Source organism: Halichoeres trimaculatus, unplaced genomic scaffold, assembly GCF_033239565.1.
Source record: "Halichoeres trimaculatus isolate MK-OKI-2021-1 unplaced genomic scaffold, fHalTri1.1 fHalTri1_scaffold_14, whole genome shotgun sequence".
Classification (NCBI taxonomy): Eukaryota; Metazoa; Chordata; class Actinopteri; order Labriformes; family Labridae; genus Halichoeres; species Halichoeres trimaculatus.
In genome coordinates this window covers 11656156-11678378 of record NW_027437192.1, presented here as the reverse complement: position 1 = coordinate 11678378, position 22223 = coordinate 11656156, and the positions used below count along the sequence as shown (strand labels likewise).

At 46.0% G+C, this 22223-nt stretch overlaps 1 protein-coding gene across 2 annotated transcripts; it reads left to right on the top strand.

Moving 5' to 3' along the window:
* Positions 1 to 172: 172 nt before the first annotated feature.
* On the top strand, positions 173 to 22223 carry LOC141802742 (adhesion G protein-coupled receptor B1-like). Of its 2 annotated transcripts, none has more exons than XM_074686442.1 (32): positions 173 to 641; positions 3290 to 4179; positions 5059 to 5208; positions 5299 to 5397; positions 5540 to 5701; positions 6065 to 6229; positions 7321 to 7485; positions 7590 to 7754; positions 7877 to 7978; positions 8062 to 8168; positions 8263 to 8457; positions 8593 to 8661; positions 9681 to 9789; positions 10255 to 10398; positions 10492 to 10561; positions 10749 to 10851; positions 11281 to 11324; positions 13303 to 13429; positions 16654 to 16757; positions 16851 to 16953; positions 17085 to 17235; positions 17348 to 17417; positions 17530 to 17596; positions 17702 to 17787; positions 17947 to 18118; positions 18225 to 18320; positions 18436 to 18475; positions 18636 to 19258; positions 19375 to 19410; positions 19500 to 19604; positions 19815 to 19865; positions 20102 to 22223. In XM_074686442.1, the coding sequence occupies exons 2-32, from the start codon at positions 3477 to 3479 to the stop codon at positions 20297 to 20299; spliced, it is 4581 nt and encodes a 1526-aa protein (XP_074542543.1). In that variant the 5' UTR covers positions 173 to 641; positions 3290 to 3476; the 3' UTR covers positions 20300 to 22223. The 2 variants fall into 2 exon arrangements, with proteins under 2 accessions (XP_074542543.1, XP_074542542.1); XM_074686441.1 differs by having other exon boundaries at positions 5537 to 5701.

Below are 22223 nucleotides of genomic sequence, written 5' to 3'. Positions count from 1 at the left end.
CTCTCACACTTTCCACGCGCACACACGCACACAACAAGCACGTCTCCCCCGCACACTCTCTCCCTCCCCTCCGTCTCGGTTGCTGTCTCATTCACTCCGGTACGCCATCCACGCACTGACTCCGACTCTGCGCAGGGGGGGCGGGGTTGGATAAATACCTCCAAGAGGAGGCCACGAGCTACACTGAGACTGGACCCACTTGCAGTGCAAAGACCACAAGCAGGAAGACTCCGAAGCCGGGAGTAGAAGTACCAACATTTATCCTGGAGCTTTGAACGAAGAGACAAACGAGAACACAGCTTTTTCGGTTCTACGGACTGTCTGCTGGAGCTCCGACTTTAACCGATTAGTCACTCCGCTATACGCCAGTTTTCTCTGGATATAGCAGCTAAACTAAGTTGGTAGTAAACTCTTTGGAGTTTGTTAAGAGTCGCTTTATATTTTCTTTGCTTGTGAGAGTGGACTGCACTGAAACTTGGGGTCGACCCGTCTGGTTCAGGTCGGGCTTGGACCTGACGCAACTTTTCACTGCAAAAGTTAAGAACCAGAGGGAAGATCAGAAGACTTCAAGTCAGCAGCTGCTACCCGAGAACAGACTGGATAGAGAGCCGCTGACCAGACTTCAGAGAGAGTTTTTAAAGGTAAGAGAAGACGCTTTCTTTTGCTTTCTTTTGCTTTCAACTGTTACGCTGATCCATGTTGCTTTGATGCCGCTGATCGACGGGACAGTGAAAGTCAAAGTCTGTTTGAAGGATGAACATGAATGTTGTCCTGCAGCTGAGTTTGAGTCGCTGTCCGTGGTGCTGAAACTCTCTCAGACCTCTCAGCCGGCTTCTGCTCTGCAGACATGCTTTAACATCTATGTCCTGCTTTCTGTGCTTATTCCAGTAACTGATTGTGTTGTGAATAATGTCCTTTTCCCTTCAGTCCTCAGAGCTTCTTGCGCATAGTACCGCGTAGTCTACTATGTGTATAGTAGCAACAGGTTGCTCAATGGAACTTTGTTTGTGCTTGCATTGCTCAGATTGCTCGATCTATCTTGCACAATTTTACAATTTTACAACCAACAAGATGCAAAGCAAAGTTTCAAATCATGCATTTGTTGTTTCATGAGATTTTTTTTGCACTTAAGCTTTCAGCATCTGCATGGATGAGTAAAACACTCTCTGCTTTAGTTAACTTGCACAGAAGTTGTATTTGAACATTTGTGTCTCCTCTTTTAAATGTCCTGCATCAATAGCTCTGTAATATCTTCCCCAACAGCCTTAAAACTTACTTCAGTCTCAACCGGCAGGGAGTTGCGGTCAGCAGTCTGCAGCCTGCTGTGATTTGCTGTGTAATACTGCTTGCTGGTTTGCTGTCATGTTGTTTGTGCACCATAAGTACAAAGTGCACATGCACACATTTCTGTTCTGGAAACAAGAAAATGAAAAGCATGGGCTTACAACGACTGTCAAGTCAAACACTGACAGTGATGAGTACTTATCCAGTGTGCGTCACTGACTTTGGATAAATGTTTGATCCTTAATAGCATTCTTTGAGAACATCTTGATTATTTTGATTATGCTGAAGTTAGTCTAGCAGGAATGTATAAAACAACTTTGTCAGCCTCTGAGATGTATGCATGTGATAGGTACAGATTCATTCATCGTCTGAGCATCTTCTTCAATTGCTCTGCTGAGATCTGCTCATATCTTTGCTGCATTGCTGTTTAGTTTTGCTGAACTCATATGATTCATGTAAAGCTCTATGATTTGATTCAAGGCACTACAAAACTGTGCACTCCAGCATGTTCTTGACGGTTTGCAGTTTTCGCACTGATCTGCAAAGTAATAAAGCTTATCTCTGTAATGACAAATGTCCTACTCATCCGGCTGCCTGCTTTGCACAAATGCCGTTGACGACAGCAAACAGCAAAAACAGGAGAAAAGGACAGAGAGGCTTTGGAGGGAGGGGTGGGAAAAGAGCAGAGTTCTGCTCAGACAGCTGGACCTCTCTTTTTTTCCCACCATGTGCCTCATCAAGTGCCCATTCATGGAGCTTCCGGTTGTTAGGGAGGCGGGAGAGAGACACCCACCAACACAAAGCAGAGGTCTTTGCTGTGATGCTCAGAGAGAGGAGACGGGAGGGGTGGAGGGAGGCAGAGATGTGAAAAGGAGATGTGAGGAAGGTAATTACGAGTACTCCGCCTGAAAATGCAGGTGCTTCTCACAGTGAATGTCACTACAGGCATCATCACTGCTGCTGCTAATTTCTTTATGATTAATTTTTTTATCAGTTAAACACTCAGGCTTTCATTATAAAGTTTTAAAGACTTCCTCTATAAAGACACCCTTCTCTTATGTTTGCTAATTAACAGTGGCTTCTTAAATCAAACTATGTCCAGTGGCTTGTTGTACTGACAGAAAACCTGAGAAGAAAGAAAAACAACCCAGAATTCATGTGAAAGATGTTGCTGAGCAACAGTGTTTCAGCCAGGTCCTGTTTTACGCAGAGGTTTTGATTTTGATTCAACATACTCTCTGAAGACAGTCTGAAATGGTCAGAGTCTCTGCAGGTGTGCAAGTCATGAGGCATGTTTGCAGAATGAGCAACCAGAGTAAAGCTAAAACTACTTTGGGTGCATGCACCTCTGCAAAATAGCATTTATTTGTGTGCTTTCTATGCATGCATTTGCATCAGTAATTAGTGACCATCATTTGTCCCTCCAGATGCACAACTCCATTTGTGTATCAGGTGATATACAATGTCGGAAGTATCTCCAAAGCGATCTTTCAGATGCCACAGCAGGATATGTCATCACACCTCACCCTGAACACAGAAAAAACACATTTCTCTTGTTTTCCACTCAATAGAATGAGCGCATTGCACAAATAACAGAACTAATAGGCGTCTGTGGTTGCCAGTGGCAATGCTTGCACGGACGTCAGACTGACGCACATGAATCGCAGCTCAGTGCAGTGTGTGGGAGGAAAAAGCAAGAGCTCTGAGATACATGCCTGCTGTGAAGGACTGTAATTGCAGAGCAGGAGCAATTATGTCCCTGAGAGATGGGCATTTTGGATCATTGAATGTGCCCTCAAACACCATGATACTGATCAGAGGCAAATCCTGATGCATGAATGTTAGGTCAACAGGGGGGTTAATTAATATGCAGCACATGAATAGTGAGTAAACTGGATTTCATGTGGAGACAGCTCTCATTCTGCAGGCTGATAGGTCATTTGTTCTTGTAATTTAGTTTAAGTACTGACACTCTGTCTCCTTTCCCCTCTCTGTGTCTCTGCAGCTCCCTTGTGGACAGATTGTCTGATGCACTAAATCCCACAGTTCCAACACTTCTTCGGGATCAGTGGAAGTCAGAAGATCTTAAAAAAAGTGCAGTAACTTGCAACAAAGAAGTCATAAAAGTAACTTCAGACGAAACAACTGTCAAAGAAACAAGAACAAAACCATCACCTATCAAAGCCGACCCAATGGCGTGGTCAGCTCTCACCGGCCCCTGTGTGGCCATTGTGCTGCTCTTCTTCGGTTTGACCTCCTGCACTCCCTCCGGCCCCGCCTCCGCCACCTGTGCCACCCTGGAGCAGAACCGCTTCTTTGGTGTTTTCTCCTCTTCAACCACCCTGCAATCGACGCCTTGCTCCTGGACCCTGCAGAATCCCGATCCTCGCCGCTACACCGTCTACATGAAAATCACCAAGCCTGTTGAATCCTGCGTGCCTCGCCAGATCAGAACCTTCCAGTTCGACTCCTTCATCGAGACCTCCCGCACATACCTGGGCATGGAGAGCTTCGATGAGGTCGTGAGGCTGTGTGATGCATCAACCACCGTTACCTACCTGGAATCCAGCAAGCAGTTCCTGCAGCTCCGCAGAGTGGCCCCGAGGAACGGTCTGGAGGTTGTGGAGGATCAGAGTGATGTCAACGAGTTCAAGGCTGAGTTTTTGGTTGTGGGGAAGAGGAACCCAAGCATGCCTGCCTGCCAGATGCTGTGCCAGTGGCTGGAGAAGTGCCTGTCCAGCAGCACCCATGATTATCCCTGTGGCATCATGAACACACCTTGCCAGTGCTGGGAGGCCCCCAAGAGGAAGCCAGGAAGCTGTTACAGGGGCGGGGTCTATGTCGAGAAATGCCTTCCTGTTCCCAAAGACAACGGACGTGATGCTGAGATCATCAGTAAGTTTAAAAACTTTTGTTAAAGAGAAAACTTTTTAAAATGTAGGAGAAAAGGATGATTATTCAATCTCTCTTTACCTTGGAGAAAGAAACAAACACAGTGTTCACCTGTTTGATCAATTGTGTTGTTTTGTAATTGTAATCCATAAGACAAGACCTGTTGATTCAGGGGGCAGTGTTCTTCAAGGTTAGAGCACCCACAGCTCTGCAGGTGGTCTGCAGCCCTGCCATCAGGAGCACAGAGGGTAATGATCCATGTCTGCAGAGCAGGGAGAGGATGTGCACTCCTCCACCGCAAAGTAATGAGCAGTAAATCGAAGGTGTTAGAGGAATTTGTTAGAGCATCTTCGCACTTTATTGGCAAGACTGCTCGGAGCGCACACATCAGTAGCTCTCTGTTCTGTGTCAGGCTGGCATGTTAGGACGAATCGAGGTGAGGAGACTGGGTTTAGGGAGCAGACAGACAGACAGGCAGATAGAGGCTGTGTTTGTGTGTTGGGTAAGGGTTGACTGAAAGGAGCACAGAGACCTCACAGTCAGCTGGTGGCGGAAATCGAAGTGCTGCACTTTTGGTCGTCATAGCAACGCTCTTGTTAGCTTCACACACGTTCAAACTGCTACTTACACAGTGTTGTTGAAGCAAATGATTATCTGTTAAGATGGAGCATCCATGGAGGTTGGAGCAGACAAAGACGTGTCCTTGCTCATTCTCTGCACATACCACAAACATTAGTCACTTCCTCCTCTTATATGTGAACTCCAGGAAGGAGAGCTGAGTCATGCTTATGTGCACTACTTTATATACAATAAACTTTACAAGAGCTTGTGTTGCACCTTCATATTCTCCCAACATGTTTCATAAGTATCCTCTTTCTGCAGAAGGCTGGGCTGGATGGGGCCGCTGGTCCGTGTGCAGCCAGGAGTGCGGTGGCGGAGTCCAGGTGCGCAGCAGGGCATGCCAGCCCGAGGACAGTGTGTGCGAGGGAACAGTCGAAGAAGGGCGAGCCTGCAACTCTCAAGCATGCATTGGTAAGCCCACCTGTGATTGAGTCATTTGCTCTGCAGCTGCAGGTGTTCCAATTTCAGTCCTGTAATCATGCAATTCTTTAATTATGGCAGGCAAAGAGCGCAACAGGAGCCAGGGTCTGCGTGCTATTGTTGGTCTGAGGAGAGACAACACCGATGATGCTAACTATGGAGTTGTTGCTACACAAACAGGTATGCATGCACTTAAATTTGAGACTTGTCTGCAGATTTTGCGAGGATAATGAGCTGACTCCCAAAAAGTAAAGGCGTAAAATTTGAGTATAGTGCACAAAAGTGTGATACAGTAAATAAATCATGATTGTTTTTTTAGTAGATGCCAAAACAGATGAGTGGTCCACCTGGAGTTCCTGCTCAGTCACCTGTGGAGAGGGCTGGCAGAGCCGTACCCGCATCTGTGCAACTTCCTCCTACACCACTCAGTGCACCGGACCCCTGCGTGAGAACCGACCGTGCAACAACACAGCTGTGTGCCCCGGTAAGTATCTTCTTTCTCCTCTTGCATGTGAGTGAGAATCCTCAAGAGGGAAACATTTGGGAGACTTTGTACTTCTTGAAGCACAACAAGCAATTTTGCCTTAATGAGTGCGTCAGCCGCAAAGGGACTGCAGAGGCAGACAAGTGAGTGAGATGTGTTTGAGTTTCACACACTCAGATTCACTTGGGAATAAAGGCTGCATTCAATCGCAAATGAATTACCCTAACAGCTCTTTCATGGAGTGCTTTGTAAGAAGTAGAACTGCCCCACCTACTGGAGACAGCGTGTACCTGTGATGGATCTTGAACCTGCACATTTCAGATGAAGCATATCATTAACTGCCTCTCTATGTGCTGTGTGCAGTGGATGGAGCTTGGGATGAGTGGACCCCCTGGAGCCTGTGCTCATCCACCTGTGGTCGGGGTTATCGTGACCGTACCCGCACATGCAAGCTGCCCCAGAATGGAGGAGAGCCTTGTCGCGGCCCAACAAAACAGACCAAGTTCTGCAACATCGCTGTCTGCCCAGGTGAGACCAAGACTGTGAGATAAGAAACTTTAAGGAGGAGATTCTTTTGAAATCCTTGACAGCTGACTCATGCTGAACCACTTGACCCCTGAAATGACTGATTCATATATGAGAGGTAATTAAACCACTTATCGGCATCCCCGTTGTCCCTAAACATCAATTGCAGTGGCAGGTTGACATTAAAAGTGACGCATCAGGAGGAGAAAAAAAAGGCTCTGTGGGCATTAGTCAGTACAACAACTGCTGGTGACTCACACTGTACTCATGGTCACTCAGTGCATCACTTCTTTCCTTTTCTGCCACCCACTCATGTGCCAAAACTCACTTTGAAGTCTCACATGCAACTTGTCCGTGTGGTTTTTTGCACACTTAGATTGGTGGAAAGAGTCATTACAAGTGTGAGTGAAATGAAATCTTTTTTTATATCCAATGTGATTCACTCTCCTCTGCAATTACTTATTGCCATCAGCAGATGTCTCCATGCTTCAGCTGAATCAATCTTTAATGTCCAAGAGAAGAGGAGCTGTGCTGTTAGGCGAAGTCATTAGCCAGAGATGATTGCACATTTAATTCAAAAGTGAGAGGCAGAGAAAATTGAGTCAGCCCTAATAGTCCTATAGCCTGATAGACTTTTTTGGTTTTTTTTTACTTTTGGAAGTCGATTTCCCATCATACCGAGCAGCTTTTAATTGCAAAATTACTTTTTGTCTTTTCAAACCTTTTATGTCCCTAAAGTTTAATTTGGAGTGTTTAAATTGTTTCCCCCAGGATCATTATTCCCTTACATTTCTGTCGATATGCACTTCATGATAATGCCCAAAAAGGGCACATAAGGATCTGCATTACCAGTCAAGTTCACTCAACGATCCTCAAGATGTCAATTATGACATAAACTTGATTTTAGTTTTCAGGACAGCCATTTTTTAGAGGTTAGGACGCAGACAGCAGAGCTCCACTTTCTGGTACTCTCAAACTCAGTTGAAGTAGGTCACATGAAATGTTCAGTGCAGCCTGATGCTGGCAGCTTCAGGGTCTGTCCAGTCTTTGCAGCTGCCCCTGTAACTCTCTTATGTATCTCTGACGCCCTCTAGTGGACGGATCCTGGAATGAGTGGTCTGCCTGGAGTGCGTGCTCTGCCTCCTGCTCCAACGGCACCATGCAGAGGACGAGGGAGTGCAACGGGCCGTCCTACGGGGGCTCTGAGTGCCACGGCAGCTGGAAAGAGACAAACAACTGCTTCCTGCAAGAATGCCCTGGTAAATAAAAAAAAAATAAGAAAGAAACTGAGTCCAAGATTAATAAAAGAGAGATTTGATATTTCTAAATGCAGAGTTCATGATGTGAAACATCCTGTCTTTAGTTGATGGACGTTGGCACCCGTGGACATCCTGGGGCAGCTGCAGCAAGACTTGTGGTGGAGGCATCCAGCAGAGGCAGAGGGTGTGTGAGGGGCCTTTCTTTGGCGGAGAACCCTGCCCCGGTGAGAAGGCAGAGCAAAAGAGGTGCAATGAGAAGAGATGCCCTGGTAAGTTATAAGAAAAAGAGAGGCCAAGCTATACTAGAATGATAAATTTTGCAGAAACATCAAAGCGTATCATATTATAACGAATACTTTAAAGAGGGCTTTTCATCCTTGTATGGTTACAGATCCTCACGAGATCTGCCCTGAGCAGAGCACTGGAGACATTGTGTGGAAGAAAACAGCCGCTGGAGATGTAGCCGCCATCGCCTGCCCTGCTGATGCCTCAGGTACAACTTCCTCTCTTTTTCTTCTTTAACTTTTAACACCCTCTAATCATGCAAACTTAAGTTTTACTTTCTTTTGATAACAGGCCAAACTCTGCGACGATGCAGCCTGGACGCTGTAGGTCTCGCCTCCTGGGAGAACCCATCACACGTCAAGTGCGTCTCAAAGAACTACGAGAACATTCAGACGCTGGTAAGAGCCCTGAATTCAGTTTTAATGCCCCGTCTGTCGTGCCAAAGTGCTGAATGTCAAGATACAGATTAAACCTCTCCACTCATCTCTGCAGTCAAGGGACTACATCTCCAAAGCACAGATGGGGCAGAGTGTGGATGGGATCGCTGAGGTGATTTCACGCCTTAGATTCTCCTCTGATGAAGGAGCCAGGTACAGCGGTGACCTCATTGCTGCTATGGAGATCCTGAAGAACACCACTGAACTGTACAAAGTAACCAGGCTGAGACTGAGCAGTGCAGATGTGGAAGTAAGAAAACTTGTAAAGGGTTTATCTTTTTTAAAAGTGCATACTACAAAATGATTTCTCTCTGACCAAAAATAATCTTATCCAAGTAAACTTTTGTGCCATCTTACACCTCTGTCTCCTTTTAATGATGTGCAGAACTACGTCCAGACCATCAGCAACCTTGTGAAGGAGGAACATCGTGACAAATGGGAAGAGGCACAACTGGTACGTGATAAGAGAGTGTGTGTGTCTGTGTGTGTTTGTGAGCACGTGGGCAGAGGAGAAAATAGGTCTGTTGTGTTAATGTTAGTGTGAGTGGATGAATGTGAGCAGGACTCAGTTGTCAGTGTTAGCACCCTGAAATGTCCTTTTACTCACCCAAATATTTGATTTGAATAAATTAGAGTATGGTGCAAAAATCTAAAAACTTTCTGGGAGTGATAAAAACAAAAGCATCATATTATGACTTAAGTAAATACGGGAGTCCTTACTCAAACACTTGTTTATTTGAAGGCTTGCTTTAGCACTTTTTTCCGCTTTATTACAGAAAATGAGTAGTCCTGCACATTAGTTAAAAATTGGTTCCTCGTGAAAAACAAAGAAGACAATCATTGGGACTTCCTCTGCAGAGAGTAAACAACATGTTTGTGCACAAACTGAAGGCTAGACTGTGAATTACCGAGGCCACTGCGACAAGAGAAAGTGAACACTTCAAGGTGACAGGGAAAGAGAGACAGAGAGGAAAAGAGCGTGTGATGGAATCAGGGAGAATTACCACCACCCACTTAGCAATCTGTGAGTCTCCCCGCCATCCTACATGCCGACAGCAGTTGTGAGGGGAACAGAGACAGCACATTGCATACAAGCACACACCTTTGCGCCCACATCCCTGCAGATCTGCGTCAGAGACACGCAAGCCCTCCCTTCCACACAGCGAGAGATGGTGGACAAAAAAAAAAAAAAAAACAGAGTATGAATCAACAGCCTGCCCATTTATGGACTTAAGGAAGTTCTGTGGTTGCATAGCAGCAAGAAGTGTGTTCTTCTTCTCTTGTTTGCACTCACTTGCTGAGTGCTTGGAAAGAATAAGTATGAGCTGTACTGACATAAAGACAGGAAATCTATACATTAGAGTAGTTATATGAAAGTGTGACGCACATCTAATGAAAGTACTCTTAGTGCCTGTGCTCCTTTCTTCCTGTCATCCCTCTTCTGACCTTTTTCTCTTTTTTGTTTTCATCCAGATGGGTGACAACATCAAGACGTTCCTGCGCCTCGTCGAGGACTTTGTGAACATGATCGGTATGCAAATGAGCGGCTTCCAGGACATTTATGAAGTCACCGAGAATTTAGGTGAGTCCTAATTTCCTCCGCCAGCTGCTCCCTGCTCATGTGGAGTAGTCAGGGATGATTTGTCCCCTCTCCAGCCAGAGTGCATCAATCTTTATCTTGTTGTGAATCCGAGTCCACATAAGCAGCAGCGCTCCAAATATATCACTCTGACAGAATGTCAAGTCCTGTGACATGTGCCATCTTCAAGCAAGTATATTTGGAACGACACATACGAGGCTTTCACGCAAACTTATCAATCAGCCAAATAGTGTGGGAGTGACTGTAATCTTCACCGTGAATCACTCTTTGTGACTTCTGTGGCTGTTATGACACGGTGAGGTGACATTCTCGCAGAATGGTCACACACATGCTGGACACATGAAACCAAAATGTCCTTGGCATCGTTTGCTTCCTCAACAGGCCTGAAAAGAGTAGGAAAAGAAAAAGTGACTTTGCAGTAACTCTTTCATGCTTCGTCCTTCACAGTCTTGAGCATCCACAAGCGCCCCACGACCACAAGCTCCAACTTCACCTTCCCTGTGAAAGGCTGGAGGGGCATGCTGGACTGGGTCAGGAGCTCTGAGGAGAAGATCTCTGTGTCCCGGGATGCTCTGTCCATCGAGCAGACTGGTGAGATCAAAGAGACATGATTATAAAGATAAACCAACGACCTCTTTCTTTTGTGGATTTGAATCTAAGCAGGATTGTTTTTCTTCTTCCTAGATGGCAATGACGCCTTTGTGACCGGAATCGTCCTCTACAGAAATCTTGCTTCGTTTTTGTCCTTTCAGAGGTAAAAAAAAAAAAAAAAATGCATGTAAATGGCTTACCAGGAGTTTCTGTTGCTGCCACAAGATGGCGCCCCTCATTAGAAGGCTCCCTGCTTCTGAACTCCACCTTTCCCTATGTTTGCTTCATTTTCCAATATCTGAATCCATACAGTACCTTTTTTAAAATCTGACTTTGTTCTCCTTCCACAGTAACACCACCCTCCTTAACTCCAAGGTTGTGTCAGTCATCGTCTCGCCCAACCCAACCCTCCTGTCGTCCCCCGTCGAGATCGAGTTCCCCCACCTCCACAATGTAAGTCCCTAATGGTTACGGATCTAATGGAGCCTTACGAAAACATATCAGCTCCCGCCTCTGGGTGTTTGCTCAGCGCTGGCCGGTGCACCGAGGCTGACATTTTGTTGACATTTCCAGCGACACTGTGACTTTTACTAAAACGTGTGTGAGTTGCAAAAGATCACAGCGGTCAGTCAACGCTGATGAGGAGTCATGCGCAGTAATTAAGTCTCTGCAGATGAGAAGAAGCTGCTTTTAGAGGAGTTTTTTTTAATGTTGTTGCACATATATTCCAGGGGAAAGGAGCGTGAAAATGTGGGCAGGTGGTTGTCAGCAAGCTGTTGCATCTCACACGTTTACAGCACATCATCCCAGCCTACACATTTCCCCTTTTTTCTGCAAAGAGTCCTCAAACTAACTGGTCCATCTGCCTCTATATTTTTGTAGGGCACCATGAATGAGACGTGCCTCTCCTGGGACGAGAGCGAATCGTAAGTTGTCTTTTTCTCCAGCCATCACTCACATCCATTTCTTCCGTCCTGGGTGGCCTTGTTGTTGTTGTTTATCTCTTTGCTTGATGTGCTTTAAGTTATGCATCTGTCACTGTGTATGAACATTCAAAGTCCCCCCTTAAACCCACACTCAACAAAAGAGAGACTAATAATGTCCCCCAGCCAGAAGCAGCAGGCCCCGCTCTGCTGTCTGACACACTTAACTGTACTCAGAGTAAAGAAATGACAATCTCAGTGAGCATCAGTTGTTCTGGCTGAGTGACACTTCACTCGGGGAAAACACACAGGCCAGGCTTCAAACCTCATTACATACATCAGTGAGTAAATCCACCACAGCCACCCTTTAGGTTGCACCTCAAAGTGTCAATCCAGAGACAATGACATCTCCCGCTTCTTCACCTCTTAAGTCGTGTTCACATGTCAGCGCCGAGGTTAATGACTGCAGCGTGTAGGACTTTTAAAGACGCTCCTGCTGGATCAATCAGCCTCAGGCCCACTCAGCTTCTCCTGACAAACACACAGGTAGACCATTTGCATTTAGATAGATTTGTACACTTGTGGAGGGCAGATAAATGAAAATGCACGTTCACATTAGCCACAAACAACTAGAGTCATTGTGTAAGCAGAAAAAAGAGGAATGAATAGAAGGAGAAAATGTAATCTAGTCAAATGAGATTTGTTTTCTGACAGCTGATGTGATTATCTGCAGAGGAGGGAGACGATGCAGTTTGGGGTCAAGGCGTGTTTGCATGGCTGCGTATGTCTGATGACAGGAAGTGCTCCATTTAGTCTCCACCAATGAACTTTCAGATGCACACAGATAAAATGTACAGATGCATCAGACGACAATACAGCAATCTACATGATATCACAATTCAATCGTCGCACACTAAAGTGTACGGCCGTGTTGGCTCATGCATACCATCTCAGCTGATTTTGCCCAGCGGGCGTCCCCTCCATGACACGACGAGCACCAGCCTGAACCTGCTGGCTATGATGAAGCCTCTGAATACACCCATCAGTCAGAGCCTGAGGGTGCTGCTTATTGCACGAACCCCCTCTGAGCTCTCTGGCATCTGCTGCTGATGCTGCTCACACACAAACATCCTACATTTGTTTGAGTCAGAACAAAATCCAAGCTTGATGTTTCCAAATTTCAAGAAGTTGATTTGTCATCCAGCATGCATCTGATTGAGAAAACATCCTTCATAAAGCACTCATCAGTGATGCTCCATCTTGTTTGTTGTTTTTGTTGTTGGTTCAGTTTTTGTCTGAACAGGTTTGGAACTGTAGAAGTCACTAAAACACAACACGAAACAGTGTCCTTCCATATTTCAACACTTTAACGTTGTTTTGTGCTGCTTTAATACAAGCCGAAATCAATTTCAGGTATAGATTTTGTCTGGATCCTGGTTCGGATTGTCCTTACATTCCCTCTTCTCCAAAAAAGGGAACACTTTGTCCTTTTGTCCCCAGCCAACTGGAAAAATGTTCCCAGTGCTGGTGTGTTTTACTTGCAAAAGATAGGCCATTAGCAGAAATTGTAAAGATTAAGCTTACACTAAGATTTATGAAGACCAATGACTGTTAATCATGGCACAGATGGCTGTTAATCACACTCATGTGACGCATCATTAGGGCTTTTTTGAGGTGAAACTGGGCTTTTCAGGTGATTTGAAGTAGTTTAATGTTATATCCCATACACACTGGCACATAGAGCCAACATTTGAATGTTACATAAAATGAAAAAAAGAAGAAGAAGAAGTTGGTTTCTGTGATGTTTAAAATGCAACATTAATGCTGTTAAAAGCATTAAAACATATGCACTGAAGTATTTTCAGGATGAGGTCTGGCTGTGTGAGAAAAATCTCATGAGGAGGCATGCACATGAGGCATTTGTCTGATCTCTCCTCTCCTAACCTGTCGCTGCCTTCTCCTCTCCTCCTTCCTCGTGCAGTTCCTCTCTGCTCGGCTCGTGGTCTGCGCGGAGCTGCAGAGCGGTGCCCGTTCATTCATTCAGAACCAAATGCGTGTGTGACAGCCTCTCCACCTTCGCCATTTTATCGCGCGTCAACTTTGACTCGGTAAGTCTCCTTTCTCTTCGCATTGTTTGACTTTTCTCCATTCTCCGTTCATGTTTCGTGCTGTGTGTGTGTGTGTGTGTGTGTGGATGCGGTGCAGTGTGGATGTACATGTTGTTGTCGAGCCGATCGCCTGCCTGCCTGCGCCTCTTTGTCTCCGTGCAGGTGATCGGAGGATTGCAGGCGGACTGAATGTTTTTGATGTTGCTGAAAGGTGTTGCTGTGCAGGAATTTCGTCTAATTTTCGAATTGAAACAATGTGCATTGCGTTAAGTCTCTCAGATGTGCACGCGCGTGTTAATTGGACGCGTTTTTGCTTGCAACCCGCTGCGTAATTGACCAAATAAATATTATCACAGCATTAACAAAAAGAGCTTTTTCAGTTTTTTTAGCGATTTACTCTATTACAAAAAGCAGTTACGAAAAATTGCTCATCCGATCACTCATCTTGACTTTCTAATCGTCGTGTAACCTGGTTTTACAGATGATTTCAGATCGTGCATGAATTTTGTTTAAATAATGCATATGAATCTTAAGTGAGCAGAGTGAGTGCAGGGGAACTTGTGAAAGCTCCGGATGCTTTGATAACCGAAATCTGTCATTACGCATCGCTCTATTTCATGCGCAAGAAGGAAAAAAAGAGACAATGTGTAATTTTCCTCCCTGTAGACTCTGTTGCCTCCAAAGCTGCTCGCTCTCCAGTTGCCGTGGCAACGGCTTCTGCAGCGCGAGCTCGGCCTGTGTGATTTTTGATAACTGAGATGCTGAGGGGGAAAAACCCACATACACACACATACACTACACATAGATGCACAGAGAAAGAGAGAGCCCCCTCCTCCTCCTCCTCCTCCTCCTTCTTCCTCCTCCTTCCTCTGTTCTCTGTACAGCCCCCCTCAGGACAGAGGAAATGGCCTGTCCATCTCTGCTGTTCATCTGATGCTGCTGCACACAAAGAAATCAACAGATGAGGATCAGTGGGAGGAATTTTGAATCTTAAATGTGCATTTTTTGAAACATTTTAACGAGGTTTATTGTGCACTGGTAAAACAGCTTATATCTGCAGTGTTTTTATGCTGCCCCGTCAACCTGTTGTTTACATCCCACGTTTGTTTAATTCTGCAGCTGGCAGTCTAAACAGCCCCTTAATAGATTTGTTACAGGCTGTTTTCATCCTCCCGCCACTGTAAAGAGGAGAAGAAGAAAAAAAAGCAGCTGCAGCAATCATCCCGTCTGCCAATATCTCTGAATTCTCGATTACATCCACCCCCTCCTCTTCATATTCCTCCTTCTCCTTTTTTTCTTCTCCTCTTTGGCCACAACAGCCAGTCTGAAAATGCCAGAGAGAAAGAGAAAGATAGAGGGGGAGGCGGACCAATGAGAGACAGACGTCTGGTCATGCATTGATGCCCCCCCATCTCCATCCTAAGCCTCCCCCCTCTTCTCCTACTCCCCCTCCTCCTCCTCCTTGCCCATCTCTGCATCCATCCTTTGATGTGTGCTGTGGACATTTTCAATAACGTCTCTCTGCTCGCCATGTGAGAGGAAGAGAGAAGCAGATGTGGGTAAAAAAAAACAAAGCTACTGCAGCGCTGGTTCGATGTGGTCTGTTTCCAGGAGCATCATGTGTGTTGGAAACATGACACTCGAGCAGGAGCTGCAGATGCCCTTCACCTCTTAGCAGAGGCATTTTTTTTTGCAAACAGCAGAAAAGGTGTAATAGTTGAAGGTTTCTCTTCAACTTTTTGTGATTTATCCAAAATGAGAACAAGTGATCTGATCAAGGACAGACAGAAGACATGCATCATATATAGGTCAAAGTGGCTGTCTGGATCTCACTCAGAGGCCCCAGGGTGCAAGCATCAACCCAGATCTGGAGATTGGGGAGGAAAGGGAACAGAACATACTGTATCACTTGTTATATTTCGCTCTCCCCTGATTCAGTTTATGCTAAAGTGAAAAGACAGCTCACCGCTCTGTTATCTGCCATCTGTTTTGGGGGCGCTTCTGATGTAGTTGGAGAGATTTTGAAACAAATTTGCCACACTGAATTAGTGTTTTGGCTGCCGTAGGCCTCAGACTCCACCAGCTGTGCTTTGATTCCAGAAGAGCTTCTGCTGAGCTCACGGGAACAATCCTTCAAGGCTGCTGTTTAAAATCGCAGACTCTGGCCACAATAGCAATCACATGCTTCACATAGGATTCAATATGAGAATTTACAACCCTCATAAATCAAAGGAAGGCCAATGTGGTGCCCATTCTTCCCCCTCTATCTGCACAAATTCAATCCTAAAGATTTATTATATTTCACGCAATTTTTGAGCCGCTTAACCCTTTCTCACATTGTTAAAAATATAGCTTTAACTCGTTTCTTTCTACGGCGGTAATGACTTGATTTAAGAGAACTCAAAAATCTTGCGTAAAGGGATGATGTGAGACAGACAGACCACACTGTTAGCCAGGCCGCTTTGTGACATCTGAAGAAGGTGAGATTTGTGTGTGCAGCAGTGACCCATCGGCCTGCAGGTGAATGAGCAGCAGGGAAGACGATCCTCTCTCTGTTTCCTCCACCTGAGGTTCGTTGCCAGGGCAGGTTTGAAACATGGGGACGGTTGGCGCCGCTGGCAGTGTCAGGCGCTAAGCTGCTGTCAAGAGATCAGAAGGGCAGGTGGCGGCAGATTAATGCACAGGTGATAATGGTCCACCTGCTCGGTGCTGCAGGGACAGACGAGGAGCTGCAAAAACAGCAACATGGCGAGAAGACGCAGCGGGGACGAAAAGGAAATATAGAGCTCAGGATGTCTGTCAGTGATTTAAAGCTCAGAGTAATGACAGAACACAGCCTGAGAGCTCCTCCCGGGAATCGGACAACACTCCCTCCTCGCTCCAGCGAGGGAGATATATGTGCAGTATCCTCCTCGCCTCATTTGCTGACTCTGAAGCTGGATGGAGAAATGCACTGACCCTGACCGTTTGTTTGGTTTGCCGCTCCATCTTTCTGACACGCTCACCGTGGGGTCACCTTGCCTCAGCCGTGGCCTGATTGTGCCATTCAACCGTTTGCCTGCAGGGAGCTGTCTGCTGTTCTAGATAGCACACACACCGCCTGGAGGCTTTAGCTCGTGCGTGCATCTACGTGTGTGTGTGTGTGCATACATATTTCTGTTGGAATATGTATATATGTGTGTTTGTGCCTGTTTTAAAGCAACCTTTGGTCTTGTCTCCTGCAGATGATGGACAAGGCACTCCTCCCGTCCGTGACCCTCATCGTCGGCTGTGGGGTCTCCTCGCTAACCCTGCTGCTCCTTATCATCATCTACGTCTCAGTTTGGAAGTAAGCACCCCAACTTTTGATATCATAGCATGTTTTCCTTTCTCTCTGCCTGTTTCATCTCTAAATCTTCTCCTTCTCTTTTCAAATTTCCAGGTACATCCGCTCCGAGCGCTCCGTCATCCTCATCAACTTCTGCCTCTCCATCATCTGCTCCAATGCCCTCATTCTTGTGGGACAAACTCAGGCTCGCAACAAGGTAAGTCTCTCTTTCTCCCAGCTGCTCTTTGTGCAGCCTCTTGAATTCACTGCAGCAGCACTAACAGACTTATCTTTCCTTTCCTTCTTCCTTGCTTCCTCACTTCCTCACTTCCTTCTGGGCTCTGACAGGTGGTGTGCACTCTGGTCGCTGCTCTCCTGCACTTCTTTTTCCTCTCCTCTTTCTGCTGGGTGCTGACTGAAGCTTGGCAGTCCTACATGGCTGTCACTGGTCGTCTGCGCAACCGCATCATTCGCAAGCGTTTTCTGTGCTTGGGCTGGGGTAAGACCACCTCTGCTTGACTTTTCTTTCCTCTCTTGTTGCACCACTTTTCTTTCATCCCTTTGCATCTCTTCATGCTCTAACTTTTCCCTCTTTCTTGCACGTCTTCTAGGACTCCCTGCTCTGGTTGTGGCTGTGGCTGTCGGTTTCACAAAAGCAAAAGGATACGGCACTGTCACCTAGTAAGTCTCGTCTCCTGCTGCCATTTTTTAGACCTTCTTTTTTCGATGCAATCATCCAGAAAAGCTCCTCTCTGAGCCCGAGCATTAATATTCCTTTTCCTCTCTTTTGTAGCTGCTGGCTGTCTCTCGAGGGCGGACTCCTCTACTCCTTTGTTGGCCCGGCTGCAGCTGTTGTTCTGGTACTTTGACATCCCAATCCATCACAGTACCTTATCTGTTTGTAAATGCATTAGCTATTATTAGATTGCCTTATCCATTTTTTAATTCTTTTCTCTTGCTTACAGGTGAACATGGTCATTGGTATTCTGGTCTTCAACAAGCTGGTGTCCAAGGACGGCATCACCGACGTGAAGCTGAAGGAGAGAGCCGGGTAGGTCTTATTGATCTTCTCTGTACAGCCTGAGTATGGTGCTTATCGCCTGCATCAGGTGTACTGATGATGTGTTCAGATATCAAACAACGGGGCTGAAGACAGTAGAGGATCAGAAGCCTTTGTATCTAATCTTTTGGGGGTTTCTTCCTTTCCCAGCGCGTCGCTCTGGAGTTCCTGCGTTGTCCTCCCTCTCTTGGCGCTCACCTGGATGTCCGCCGTGCTTGCCATCACCGACCGCCGCTCCGCCCTCTTCCAGATCCTCTTCGCTGTCTTCGACTCGCTGGAAGGCTTCATCATCGTCATGGTCCACTGCATCCTGCGTAGAGAGGTGAAGAAAAGGGTTTATAAATGAGATAAAGTGAAACCAAAAAGGGAAGCTGTGTTTTTCTCTTAATGGGGTTACATGAGCTGATCTCCTTCTCTTCATCCATTAGGTTCAAGAAGCGGTAAAGTGCAGAGTCGTTGATCGCAAAGATGACGGCAATGGAGACTCTGGCAGCTCCCACCACAATGGCCACTCCCAGCATATGGTAAATTTCTTGGCTTATTGCCGCTTTAATGTCTTGAGTGCCTCCTGTGTTATACCGCTGAATGAATACGTGCATACATTAGACTCTAATCGAATGTTTTTTATTCTTTCATAAGCCGTCTGATAATGAAAAGGATGGAGATTCAAGCAGACAAGGTAAGACCCTGTTACTTTTACCCCTAACCATTTTTCCATTTTCATTCTGCACTTCAATATCTAATCTTTAAAAAGAAAACATCTCAACAAAACCAGCTAATTGAGCATGACCTGATTCTATGTTGGTTTTTTAACCCTTCTCATACTTTGTCCACTAAAGGGATGAAGAGCTCCTCTGAAGAGAAGATGCCTCTTCCTCAGCTGCCTCTCCCCATGGGCTCCAACTTCCACACCCTCCCATCCAACCCCAACAAGAGCCACATGCAGGCCGTCCCCGAGTACTCCAGCCACACCCTCACCCTGAAGAGAGAGAAGAGCCGCCTGGCAGGAGGAGTCGACCCAACCTGTGGGAAACCCGTGTACGTCTGCGAGGGCGAGCTCTTCCAGCAGCTGGACGCCGATCTCGCTCGTGCTCAGGCTGAAGGCGGCCTCTCAGACGGCAGCGGCTACGTCCTCATGCCAAACACCACCTCCACCCTCAGGACCAAGCCAAAAGACGACCCCACCAAGTACAACATCAGCGTGGAGCAGCTGCCACAGGCCAGGCTGATGCACCTGACCGGGCCCTTTGCTGAACCCCAGGCTGCATTCGGGATGAAGCCGATCCCCGCGGATCAGGTCAGCATGTCGTACTCTGAGAGAGACTCCCCGATCCAGAACATCCACAACATGTCCAGCGAGTCCCACATCACACACAGCAGCCTGGAGAACACCTTCGAGTCCATGAACTCCATGATGTCAAAGAGTGAAACCATCTCCACGCTGTCCATGAGCTCCCTGGAGGTAAGACTGGATAGAAACGTAGATTTGCTCTTGCAGAAAGGATTCTTCACAATATTCCATTCACTTTTATTTCACAAAACTGACTCTTTATGCCCTCATTTTATGTTTTCTCACAGAGGCAGAAGTCGCGTTACGCTGAGTTGGACTTTGAGGTAAATATCGAAGGATTCTCCTCTGCAATAATATAAAGAAATGTGCATAAGAGAATTTCTGTGAGAGTATTTTTTCCTGTCTTTTCCAGAAAATAATGCACACAAAGAAACGCCACCAGAACATGTTCCAGGACCTGAACAGGAAGCTACATCATGCTGAGAAAGACAGAGAGTCCCCTGCTTCTGACAGCAAGGTAGCTTTTTGTGATTGTTTGCTCATCACCCATTTCAGTAGATCGGAGTTTCAGAAGAGTAAAGGTTAAAGGTTAACATGACAGAGGCAGCGTCCTGGGTGTAAGAATGACCTGATGAAACAACCAGCGATCTGTGTATTGAACTTTGGTTGTGTTTACCTGGAGGTCATGTGAATAAGGATGTATTCTCTTCCTTCTTCCTTCTTACAGTCTGTGAGATGGAGTGTGTCATCAGGAGGAAGTGACAAAACGAACCACAGTGTGAGTGTTTATATACAACCTCACAGTCTCAAATTTTACCCCCTGTAGACGACACACACCATCAGATATTACACTTGCCTCAAAGGAGGACTAATGTCCCCGAATGACAAAATGACTTTCATTATTAGAAAATCACCCTGATGTAATGAAACCCATTTCATTTTGATTAAATCAGAATTGCTCAGGGCTGATGGGTGGCACCAGAGCTAAAGTGGCTCCTCTTTTTCATCCCGCAGGACAAGCAGCAGGCTCCGATGGAGAGGCCCTGGGAGGGAGTCCGGGGGATCCCACAGTCACCCCCTGCGTGGGTGCGGAAAGACCTGGAGCCCTTGGCTGCTTCACCTCTGGAGCTGCACTCTGTGGAGTGGGAGAAGAGCAGCACCACCATCCCTTTGGTGGGGCAGGACATTATTGACCTGCAGACGGAGGTCTGAGGGGTCTGAGGGGGGCTTGAGAAGCCGCCTGATTTCACCTTGGTCACCGTTTTTGGTTTGGGAATTGGATCCGGTATGGATAGAAGAGAGGGGAAACCCAGGCAGTGAGGAAGTTGGTCCCAGAATCAGTGTCTTCAACCCTCAGCCAGAGCAGGAAGGGAAGTAGAGATGGAGGAGTGAGGTGGTGTTAAAGGAATGTTTAATGTAGCTTCTCTGTGTGGACTTGCAGCACCTCATGTCTGGGTGCTCAGATGGTCTTAGGGTTAGTGAAGTAAACGGTGGTTTCCATGGACCAGGACTGGTTAATGGTTCCATTCGCGCTTCGCTGGAAGTTTCCTGAACCTTTCAGCTTGGGTTCAGAAGATGTGGTCGTCATGTCTGTGCTTCTTTTTTTCCTTCAACTCAACTTTGGAGAAAAATAAAATAATATAACGACGGTGTGTCCTCCCTGCTTTTTGGGAGGAACAACCGGAACTCTTGGCTGCTTCTCAAACAGCCAAGTTCACTTCCAAACTAAGACAAGGCAAGGAGCAAAAAAAGGGGCCAGTTTCAGGCTTGGAGTCCAATACTCTGCACTTTTAAATGAGCACACACGCTTTTGCTTTTTTGAACCGTGGGTTATTTTAATTTTTCTGCTTTCACTTGGAACCGCTTCAAAAAGCCTTTAAAGACACTCTGATGAGACTCGGAGGGGAATATAGCTCCTCTCTTTGAGTGCAGGCTGAATCATGCTGATAGTGCTTCACACTGCTGTTATCAACCACTTATTATTACTCCTATTGCTATTACTGTTATTGTCATTATGAATTTAGTGTCTTTATTTTAATTTGTCCGTCCCCGCTGCTGTCAGGCACAAGATATATTGTTTATTTTACAGTAAATGACAACATCAGGCTCCAAAAAAAAGTAATAACTGCATCTGTAATGTGTTGCGATGGACTGCATGGGGACAAACACAGAGTGATGATGGAGGTGATCGTTGGTACAGACGTGACCTGGTTTCTCTTTTATACTGAAACACCAGCACCAGGACAAACACAGACTCTCACACAGGAAGAGCAGTGCACTCTGGGTATTGAGAAGAAAAAAAAATGCTGGAAATGTGGCGGGTGTGCGCCTCCTCTCAGCTGGCACAAGATGCAGGCTCTTCCATGTTGTACATGAGGAATTCAAGGGGTTCAGCGAGACTCTTCATTATCGCCCTTATGTTTTTGCTCAGCCTTGCAGGACTCTTGGACCGAGCAGAGGCTTCCTGGCGCCGATGTGACTTCCAGAGCGGCGCCAGGTCCTCGAGACTTCAACACATTTGTGTTTTCAGCCATCAGTGTGAAATAGTGCAATATGATGGGCGCTTGATGCTCAAGCAAGACTGATATGATTTTGGCAGTATTTTTTCTTACAAATGTTTCCAAACTTTTGTACCATCTTCCTCATATTTACAGAGCATATAGATGCTTTATGGGAATATTGTATGACAAATCTGTATTAGTAATTCAAGGAATTTATTCACTAGAGATTTGTTAGCACAAGACTCCATATTTGGAGCTCTATGTGACAGGTAGATTATTGTACTTCTATAAAGCAGACGTTATATAGGATGAATGGTATCTCTAAACTGTGCTTCAGGATATTTGTGATTGCTCTTCGCTGTGTAGCGAGGAGTGATTGAACCTCATGTCTTCTGTTATGGTGTGTTTTTGATAACCTTGTCAGTAACTCAGTATGTGCTACCAGCCAATTCCCCCGGTCCCTGCAGACTCCTGCATCCAGCCCGATTCATACCTCGAGTTACTCGTATCAAAGACCCATTTGTATTCTCTTGTCACAGCTTTGTTTCTATTGTTCTGTTTTACCTCCTTTAAATGTACAGTTTTCACAGCACAAAATGAATGTGACTTATTTCTAATAAAACACATCTATATTA

Bases quoted from the DNA above. Each gene is read 5' to 3' on its own strand.
- LOC141802742 (XM_074686441.1), top strand. From the start codon at position 3,477: ATGGCGTGGTCAGCTCTCACCGGCCCCTGTGTGGCCATTGTGCTGCTC. The intron at 16,954-17,084 runs GTAAGTCTCTCT...GGGCTCTGACAG, and splicing joins AAACTCAGGCTCGCAACAAG to GTGGTGTGCACTCTGGTCGC. The intron at 17,418-17,529 runs GTAAGTCTCGTC...TCTCTTTTGTAG, and splicing joins GGATACGGCACTGTCACCTA to CTGCTGGCTGTCTCTCGAGG.